This window comes from Oncorhynchus clarkii, chromosome 26, assembly GCF_045791955.1.
Source record: "Oncorhynchus clarkii lewisi isolate Uvic-CL-2024 chromosome 26, UVic_Ocla_1.0, whole genome shotgun sequence".
Lineage (NCBI taxonomy): Eukaryota > Metazoa > Chordata > Actinopteri > Salmoniformes > Salmonidae > Oncorhynchus > Oncorhynchus clarkii.
Genome location: NC_092172.1, coordinates 41,728,288 through 41,739,435, shown reverse-complemented (window position 1 = coordinate 41,739,435; position 11,148 = coordinate 41,728,288). Strand labels below are relative to the sequence as shown.

The following is an 11,148-nucleotide window of genomic DNA, read 5'->3' as shown; positions in this document are numbered from 1 at the left end:
AGGGCTCTTCACTAGTTGTATTTCAATGAGTTTAGCTACTATCTTCCTCTGAAGGGCCCTTCACTTGTTCTATTTCAATGGGGTTAGCTGCTATCTTCCTCTGAAGGGCTCTTCACTAGTTCTATTTCAATGGGTTTAGCTGCTATCTTCCTCTGAAGGGCTCTTCACTAGTTCTATTTCAATGGGTTTAGCTGCTATCTTCCTCTGAAGGGCTCTTCACTAGTTCTATTTCAATGGGTTTAGCTGCTATCTTCCTCTGAAGGGCTCTTCACTAGTTGTATTTCAATGAGTTTAGCTACTATCTTCCTCTGAAGGGCCCTTCACTTGTTCTATTTCAATGGGTTTAGCTACTATCTTCCTCTGAAGGGCTCTTCACTAGTTCTATTTCAATGGGTTTAGCTGCTATCTTCCTCTGAAGGGCTCTTCACTAGTTCTATTTCAATGGGTTTAGCTGCTATCTTCCTCTGAAGGGCTCTTCACTAGTTCTATTTCAATGGGTTTAGCTGCTATCTTCCTCTGAAGAGCTCTTTCAAGCCACTCAAACATGATGTTGTATCTGCATGTGAGCATTAGATTTAAACCCACAATTAATTTCAAACTTTCATACTTCAACAGAAAGATTAGAACGTCTGAAAAGGTCTCGTATCGGACGAGAGACCACCGACGTAGACCTAAAAAAGCCAAACATTTTCAGAGAGCAACTGCCCAGTGACCGAACTAGCCGATAATTAAGGTCTTCCTGACAAACGAGCACCATTTATAAAAGCCCTATTTTAAATAGTAGTCCTTATATTTATGAGACAGCGCTGGGAAGGGTGATGACATAACCCCTCTAGTAATTTAATAGGATCTCTATGGCTGGGAAGGGCATGAAAGTGAATTCTATATCTGCCCATTGCCTCTTTCTAATTCATTTCTAATTTTATTATTAGGAAAAGTAATATGTATTTAAAATCTGGATGAGACTTTATAGAGTGGTGAGGAGGAGGAGTCTACCGTGGTGAGGAGGAGGAGTCTACCGTAGTGAGGAGGAGGAGTCTACCGTGGTGAGGAGGAGGAGTCTACCCTGGTGAGGAGGAGGAGTCTACTGTAATGAGGAGGAGGAGTCTACCGTAGTGAGGAGGAGGAGTCTACCGTAGTGAGGAGGAGGAGTCTACCCTGGGGAGGAGGAGGAGTCTACCATAGTGAGTAGGAGGAGTCTACCGTAGTGAGGAGGAGGAGTCTACCCTGTATGGAAGAGACTTCCCCATTCAGTTTCTGTATTCAGGTTTCACTCAAACATCGTTTTAATCTTAGTTTTACTATTGACAGTTACAGCTGATTTTGGGATTGTTTGGATTCGCTCTCCTTAAATATAAGTCATCTGATTTATTTGTTTAATAAGTCTCTGAATTGTTTAATCAAACTGTTCACCGCCAGCTCCTGATATCAGGGAATGAAAACTACAATCTGTCTCCTGAATTAGCCTAGTGGACCCGAGCTCGTTTCCCCCGGTTTCCCCTGGCTAAACTAGGTGGCTAGCGGAACTGTGCTAGTTTTTGTCCTCATTGCCAAACGTCCTAAATAATGCACCCTCATCTTCAAAAGTAAAAAACTACAATCGTATAACTAAGAGATTTGACGGAAAAAAACAGTGTATTGTTTAATTGTTTTGTTGAATAGTCAGGAGAGGTTCGAGGTATCTGTCATAAGACGACAGCGGCGGCGAAGGGCTTCATTGTTCAGTTCAGTTTTGAGATTCACCGGCGACTAGGCGTAGGGTCAGCTGGACGTTTCTGACTGGTGCTGCTTGTAACTGTGACAACGGGCAGCCACTTGGTTTGATGGGAAATGTAGTGATTTTTCCAACACAGCCAGATCTGTACACAGTCTTGTACCCTTAACCTTCTTTAAACTGACTATTGTATTTGTTGATTAGACCAGAGTTTACTAATATAATGACACATCCAGGAGTCACGAGTTATCTGACATGAGAAAACTTGAGAAAATAGCAACTCTACAGATCACAATGACTACAGATTACAATTTCTACAGATGACAATTTCTACAGATCACAATGACTACATATCGTAATGCCTACAGATCGTAATGACTACAGATCATAATGACTACAGATCACAATGACTACAGATCACAATGACTACATATCACAATGACTACAGATCACAATGACTACAGATCACAATGACTACAGATCTTAATGCTACAGATCACAATGACTACAGATCTTAATGCTGCAGATCACAATGACTACAGATCACAATGACTACAGATCACAATGACTACATATCACAATGACTACATATCGTAATGCCTACAGATCGTAATGACTACAGATCATAATGACTACAGATCACAATGACTACAGATCACAATGACTACAGATCTTAATGCTACAGATCACAATGACTACAGATCTTAATGCTACAGATCACAATGACTACAGATCTTAATGCTGCAGATCACAATGACTACAGATCACAATGACTACAGATCTTAATGCTACAGATCACAATGACTACAGATCTTAATGCTACAGATCACAATGACTACAGATAGTAATGACTACAGATCACAATGACTACAGATCACAATGACTACAGATCACAATGACTACAGATCACAATGACTACAGATCACAATGACTACAGTTCACAATTGCTACAAATCGTAATTCTTTATTTATTTTATTTAACCTTTATTTAACCAGGAAGGGCTCATTGAGATTTAAAATATATTTTTCAAGAGCGTCCTGGCCAAGATAGGCAGCACCAAGTCATTATAAAAATTAACAGACAAACAACATGAAAAACTACAAGTCATCTAGTAAAAACCATAGAATTCACAAGAGTATAACGAAATCAAAAACAGCAAATTAAAAACATTGACTGGTCAGGGAATCAGCCTCAACATCATTCATCAGTGATTTAAAAACACCAATCGGGACAAGTTCTTCCAGTTTAAAAGTATTTTATAAGGTGTTCCAAGACGATGGCGCAGAGGACATAAAAGCCCTTTTACCAAATTCAGTTCGCACATTTGGAACAGTTAGCAGGATAAAGTCCAGCGAACGAAGAGACGACCCACCACATTTCTGAACCATAAAAATGCCCAAATAAAAAGGAGGTAAACCCAAAATGGTTTTGTAAATAAAAGTATACCAGTGCCTGAGCCTACGAGTGACTCCAACCCTGGTATACAAAGTGCAGTGGTGCGTAAGGGTTTTGCAGTTTAAAATACATCTCAAAGTGCCATGGTGAAGAGTGTCAATTGATCTCAAACACTGAGCGGAAGCATTCATATATAAAATATCCCCATAGTCTAGTAAAGGCCTCCTTCTGGCTTCAAAAGAAAAACAGGCCTTATTCCTAAAATAAAATACCAATTTCAGCTTCAGTTTTTTTGTAAGTTGTTGAATATGCAATTTAAAAGAGACGCCGTCATCAATTAAAATTCCAAGATATTTATATGAGGTTACAACCTCAATCTCCTTGCCCTGACAGGTAGTAATAGGTGAAAGGTTCCGAGGTCTATTTCTTGCTTTAGAAAACACCATTAGTTTAGTTTTGTCAGTATTGAGGATAAGCTTCAATTGACACAAGGTATGTTGAACAGTATAAAAAGCAGTTTGCAAGTTCTGGAAAGCTTTTGTCAGAGACGAGGCACAACAGTAAATAACAGTATCATCAGCATAAAAATGCAGTTGCGCATTTTGGACATTTTTGTCTAAGTCATTTATATAAATAGTGAATAAGAGAGGACCAACTACAGAGACTTGGGGCACACCTTTAAAGACAGACAATTTAACAGACATAAGCCCATCAAATTGAGTCCACTGAGTTCTATCAGACAGATAGTTAGCAAACCATGCTCTGAAAGACCTACACTCGACAATCTCTGCCTTAGTATAGCATGATCAACTGTATCAAAAGCCTTAGAGAGATCAATAAAAAGTGAGACACAGTGCTGTTTTTTTTCAAGGGCTTCAGTGATATCATTTAAAACCTTCATGGCTGCTGTAATTGTGCTATGCTTCTTCCTGAAGCCCGATTGGTACATTGATAAAATAGAGTTAGTAACTCTTTGTCACGCCCTGGCCTTAGTATTTTGTGTTTTCTTGATTATTTTGGTCAGGCCAGGGTGTGACATGGGTTTATTTATGTGGTGTGTTTTGTCTAGGGTTTTTTTGTAGGTTTTGGGATTGTGTTTAGTGAAGTATTCTAGGTAAGTCTATGGTTGCCTGGAGTGGTTCTCAATCAGAGGCAGGTGTTTATCGTTGTCTCTGATTGGGAACCATATTTAGGCAGCCATATTCTTTAGGTCTCTCGTGGGTGGTTGTCTCCTGTGTCGGTGTTTGTACCACACGGGACTGTTTCGGGTTTACACGTTTTTGTAGTTTGTTCATGTATAGTTTTTCTTATAAAAAAAAAACACGAACTTCAACCACGCTGCGTTTTGGTCCGCCTCTCCTTCGACGGAAGAATCCCGTAACACTCTTTTAGCTGTTCAATCACAAGGGGTTTCAAGTATTTTCACTAGGGGTGACAGCTTTGAGATTGGCCTCAAATTATTTAAAATAATTTGATATCCTTTTTTTAAAAAGTGGTAGGACAAATGCTGATTTGCAGATATTCGGAATTTCATTACATTCCAGGGTTAGATTGAACAGATATGTAAGTGGTTCAGCTATGAAATTAGCTACCAGATTTAAAAAGCAGGGATCCAAAAGATCAGGACCTGCAGGCTTTCTCTGATCTAAGGATTTCAGGGCTTTATGTACCACGTACCACCTGCACTGAGAATGGCAAAAAGCTAAAAGTTTGACCAGCTCTCACTGGTTCATCCACACAGGGTTGGACAGAGACAGGGGACACTGGTTCATCCACACAGGGTTGTACAGAGACAGAGGACACTGGTTCATCCACACAGGGTTGTACAGAGACAGAGGACACTGGTTCATCCACACAGGGTTGTACAGAGACATAGGACAATGGTTCATCCACACAGGGTTGTACAGAGACAGAGGACACTGGTTCATCCACACAGGGTTGTACAGAGACAGAGGACACTGGTTCATCCACACAGGGTTGTACAGAGACATAGGACACTGGTTCATCCACACAGGGTTGTACAGAGACAGAGGACACTGGTTCATCCACACAGGGTTGAACAGAGACAGAGGACACTGGTTCATCGACACAGGGTTGTACAGAGACAGAGGACACTGGTTCATCCACACAGGGTTGTACAGAGACAGAGGACACTGGTTCATCCACACAGGGTTGAACAGAGACAGAGGACACTGGTTCATCCACACAGGGTTGAACAGAGACAGAGGACACTGGTTCATCCACACAGGGTTGTACAGAGACAGAGGACACTGGTTCATCCACACAGGGTTGTACAGAGACATAGGACACTGGTTCATCCACACAGGGTTGTACAGAGACAGAGGACACTGGTTCATCCACACAGGGTTGTACAGAGACAGAGGACACTGGTTCATCCACACAGGGTTGAACAGAGACAGAGGACACTGGTTCATCCACACAGGGTTGTACAGAGACAGAGGACACTGGTTCATCCACACAGGGTTGTACAGAGACAGAGGACACTGGTTCATCCACACAGGGTTGTACAGAGACAGAGGACACTGGTTCATCCACACAGGGTTGTACAGAGACAGAGGACACTGGTTCATCCACACAGGGTTGTACAGAGACAGAGGACACTGGTTCATCCACACAGGGTTGTACAGAGACAGAGGACACTGAATCAAACAGCCTACCAGATGATAACAACGTGCTCATTGAAACAATTCAGCATTTCAGTTTTGTCATATACAGCAACAGAGTCCTTCAAAACACATGACGATAATTCATTAACATTACTGTGACCAGACATAGACTTAATAGCCTTCCAGAACTTTCTAGGGTCATTCAGGGTCATCAGTGGTAACAGACATAAAATATTCAGACTTGGCTTTCCTGAGAAGAAAATAACACTTGTTTCGTAACGGCCTAAAAATCAGCCAATCAGCATCAGAACATGATTTCCTTGTTTTAGCCCAGGCTAGATTACGGTCGTGAAATAATACAAGACAGCTCAGAAGAAAACCATGGATTATCCCGCCCTTTAACCCTGAACCTGCGGAATGGGGCGTGTTTGTTTACTATTTGGGAAAAAACCATCATGAAAGAATTTCCGGGCAGTTTCCACATCAGGGATAAACTCAATCTGCTCCAGTCAAAATTAAACAAATCATGATAGAAAGCCTGCTCATTAAAACACTTCAAATTTCTCTTACGAATAAAACATGGGTTTGTCTTAGTAATGACTACAGATAGTAATGACTACAGATCACAATGACTACAGATCACAATGACTACAGATCACAATGACTACAGATCGTAATGACTACAGATCGTAATGACTACAGATCATAATGACTACATATCGTAATGACTACAGATCGTAATGACTACAGATTACAATGACTACAGATAACAATGACTACAGATCGTAATGACTACAGATCACAATGACTACAGATCATGACTACAGATAGTAATGACTACAGATCTTAATGACTACCGATCACAATAACTACAGATCGTAACAACTACAGATCACAATGACTACAGATCACAATGACTACAGATCACAATGACTACAGATCGTAATGACTACAGATCATCATGACTACAGATCACAATGACTACAGATCACAATGACTACAGATTACAATGACTACAGATTGGAATGACTACAGATCACAATGACTAAATTACTTCCGGACACAAAGGGTCCTCAGAGCTCCTCCTCCTCACCACTCTATAGCCTTTATTGCACTGTGGACCAGGCAGGGGAGAGGAACGGTCATAACAGATCTATGTTATGACATATCTACGTCTCAACAGCTCTATGTCCTATTAACAGATCTATGTCAGAACAGATTTATGTCATTTTAACAGATTTATGTCCTAACAGATTTATGTCCTAACAGATTTATTTCATATTAACAGATCTATGTCAGAACAGATTTATGTCACATTAATATATCTATGTCATATTACCAGATATATGTCCTATTAACAGCTCTATGTCATATTACCAGATCTATGTCATATTACCAGATCTATGTCCTATTAATAGATCTATGTCATATTACCAGATCTATGTCCTATTAACAGATCTATGTCATATTACCAGATCTATGTCATATTAACATATCTATGTCATATTACCAGATCTATGTCATATTACCAGATCTATGTCCTATTAACAGCTCTATGTCATATTACCAGATCTATGTCATATTACCAGATCTATGTCATATTACCAGATCCATGTCCTATTAACAGATCTATGTCCTATTAACAGATCTATGTCATATTACCAGATCTATGTCATATTAACAGATCTATGTCCTATTAACAGATTTATGTCATATTACCAGATCTATATCATATTACCAGATCTATGTCATATTAACAGATATATGTCATATTACCAGATCTATGTCATATTACCAGATCTATGTCCTATTAACAGATCTATGTACTTTTAACAGATCTATGTCATATTACCAGATATATGTCCTATTACCAGATCTATGTCCTATTAACAGATCTATGTCATATTACCAGATCTATGTCATTTTAACATATTTATGTCCTAACAGATTTATTTCATATTAACAGATCTATGTCCTAAAAGTAACAAATCTATGTCCTAATAGAGATATGTCATATTACCGGATCGATGGCTTAATAGATTTGTGTCCTGATAGATCTATGTCATAACAGTAACAGATCTATGTCCTAATAGATCTATGTCCTAACAGTAACAGATCTATGTCCTAATAGATTTATGTCCTAACAGATTGTTCTGTGATTAAGCCAAAGAACAATCTGAACAATGAATAACATTGGCTGAGACTTGAAGATGAGCATTAGCTCGATGTGATGTGGAGGATATCAGACTTGACTGATTATAATTCAAAATGTGACCATATTTAAATAAGTTAAGCTGTGTTGATATCTGCTGAAAAAAAATGACAATAAATTACAAATTAATGTTGTAGGTAAGACAAATGAGTTGGCTAAAGTACAAACTGTCTGGCCTCCAGGCTAGTGGAAAGATGCAGAGTGAAAACAGAGACCTATGTCCCATCTCCAAACAGTCCTAGAGACAGAGAGAGCAGAGACTGTAAGGGGTTTGAGGCAGAGTGATAACAGAGACCTATGTCCCATCTCCAAACAGTCCTAGAGACAAAGAGAGCAGAGACTGTAAGGGGTTTGAGGCAGAAAGAACAACGACTGATGGAAAGTGGTTTGAAGCAGAGTGAACAGAGAGACTAGAGAAACTCACCTTGGTTACACAGAGAGCCACAGAATCCTGACAGACACTCACAGTGTCCTGTGATGTGGTGACAGGGACCATCGCTATGGATACACTGAGGACAGGACTGACTACAGCGCTGACCATAGAACCCTGGAGAACAGACTGAAAACACAGGGGACAGGGTGAGGGGGTTAATGTGTGTGTAGGTATGTGTGTGTGTGTGTGTGTGTGTGTGTGTGTATACTTACAAACACATATATTTCTGAGACAACCACAGATACAAAGCTAAGACACTAACAGACACTACCGGCCACCCCCAGACACTACCAGACACCACCAGACACTACCAGACATTACCAGACATTACCAGACACTACCAGACATTACCAGACACCCCCAGACACTACCAGACATTACTAGACACTACCAGACACTACCAGACACCACCAGACACTACCAGACACTACCAGACACCCCCAGACACTACCAGACACTACCAGACACTACCAGACATTACCAGACACTACCAGACACCACCAGACACTACCAGACATTACCAGACACCACCAGACACTACTAGACATTACCAGACACCACCAGACACTACTAGACACCACCAGACACCACCAGACACTACCAGACAATACCAGACACTACACACCAAAGATAACATTAAACACTCAAACTCTCATGGCATTTCCTATTTCCAATTTCTCCCCTCCCCTCCCCTCCCTCTCCTCTCCTCTCCTCTCCTCTCCTCTCCTCTCCTCTCCTCTCCTCTCCTCTCCTCTCCTCTCCTCTCCTCTCATATGTCTTCCTTAAGCTCTTAATTAGTTTGCATTGATGTTTCTCTAAGTGGCGAGAGGAAGGGTTTACAGGTCAGAATGATGTTTCCTTCCTGCTCTGTCTCAGTGTAATGAGAGGAGGAGTTAACAGGTCAGAATGATGTTTCCTTCCTGCTCTGTCTCAGTGTAATGAGAGGAGGAGTTAACAGGTCAGAATGATGTTTCCTTCCTGCTCTGTCTAATGAGAGGAGTTAACAGGTCAGAATGATGTTTCCTTCCTGCTCTGTCTCAGTGTAATGAGAGAAGGAGTTAACAGGTCAGAATGATGTTTCCTTCCTGCTCTGTCTCAGTGTAATGAGAGAAGGAGTTAACAGGTCAGAATGATGTTTCCTTCCTGCTCTGTCTCAGTGTAATGAGAGGAGGAGTTAACAGGTCAGAATGATGTATCCTTCCTGCTCTGTCTCAGTGTAAATATTATAATAGACTGAACTGTGAACTGGGTGGCTGCAGGTTAACTCCCTGACACAGAAGGACGCACATAAAGAAGTAGACATGCTCACTGTACACGCACATAGAGAGGCATGCACGTACTCACACACAGACATTACATTTTACCTAGACATATACACACAGAGATGAAGGCAAGTCTACGTAGGAACACATATGCAAATACACAGAGAGGCCATTTTACTTGACTAGCTGCTCTGATAATCTGTGTGTTGTGTGTGTGTGTGTGTGTGTGTGTGTGTGTGTGTGTGTGTGTGTGTGTGTGTGTGTGTGTGTGTGTGTGTGTGTGTGTTGTTGTTCTCTTACTGCGTCTGCAGGAGGTGCCTCTGTATCCGGGGGCACACACACACGTTCCGTCCTCCGGTGAGCAGGAGCCTCCGTTCTCACAGGTACAGGAGTAGGAGCAGTCTGGGCCCCATCGGCCCTCCACACACACACTGTCACAGTTCACACCTGGAGGAAACATGGGGAACACCGCTCAGTAACTCATCTTACTGGGCAGAGTCTGGGGCCCTGCCTCATCTCATCAGAGGCTGGGGCCCTCCCTCATCTCATCAGAGTCTGGGGCCCTCCCTCAGAGTCTGGGGCCCTCCCTCAGAGTCTTGGGCCCTCCCTCATCTCATCAGAGTCTGGGGCCCTCCCTCAGAGTCTGGGGCCCTCCCTCATCTCATCAGAGTCTGGGGCCCTCCCTCAGAGTCTGGGGCCCTCCCTCTTCTCATCAGAGTCTGGGGCCCTCCCTCAGAGTCTGGGGCCCTCCCTCATCTCATCAGAGTCTGGGGCCCTCCCTCAGAGTCTGGGGCCCTCCCTCATCTCATCAGAGTCTGGGGCCCTCCCTCAGAGTCTGGGGCCCTCCCTCATCTCATCAGAGTCTGGGGCCCTCCCTCAGAGTCTGGGGCCCTCCACTGTCCCTCCACGGCTGTGAGAAAAGATTACCCAGCGACTTACTCTATACATTATAGTGTCGTTTATAAAGGATTTGTGAATGGAAGAGACGGAGACAGAGAGACAGAGACACAGACAGAGACACAGAGACAGAGACAGAGAAACAGAGCGACAGAGACAGAGACAGACAGAGACAGAGACACAGACAGAGACACAGACAGAGACACAGGCAGAGAGACAGATACAGACAGAGACAGAGAGACATAGAGAGAGACAGAGACAGAGAGACAGAGACACAGAAAGAGACACAGAGACAGAGACAGAGACAGAGTGATAGTTAGCTTTCTCTCCTTCCTCTCCCCTCTGAGTGCCCCTTTCTAACCCCTAACGTCCAGGGAGAGACAGAACTAAATGAAACAGGAAAGTTACAGTCCCAGAGATGGGAGAAAGGTAGAGTCCCAGGGAGAGATGGGAGAGATGTAGAGTCCCAGGGAGAGATGGGAGAAAGGTAGAGTCCCAGGGAGAGATGGGAGAAAGGTAGAGTCCCAGGGAGAGATGGGAGAAAGGTAGAGTCCCAGGGAGAGATGTAGAAAGGTAGAGTCCCAGGGAGAGATGGGAGAAAGGTAGA

General features: G+C 42.4%; 1 protein-coding gene across 1 annotated transcript in view; it reads right to left on the bottom strand.

Annotated features, from left to right (window-relative positions):
* The window catches only part of LOC139384621 (multiple epidermal growth factor-like domains protein 11), a 220,266-nt gene that overhangs the window by 29,124 nt on the left and 179,994 nt on the right, over window positions 1-11,148 (bottom strand). Inside the window, exons 11-12 of the mRNA XM_071129439.1 lie at window positions 9,945-10,091; window positions 8,374-8,508 (exon numbers count right to left, since the gene is read on the bottom strand). Coding sequence (XP_070985540.1) covers window positions 8,374-8,508; window positions 9,945-10,091 — 282 coding nt within the window. The remainder of the gene's footprint in view (window positions 1-8,373; window positions 8,509-9,944; window positions 10,092-11,148) is intronic.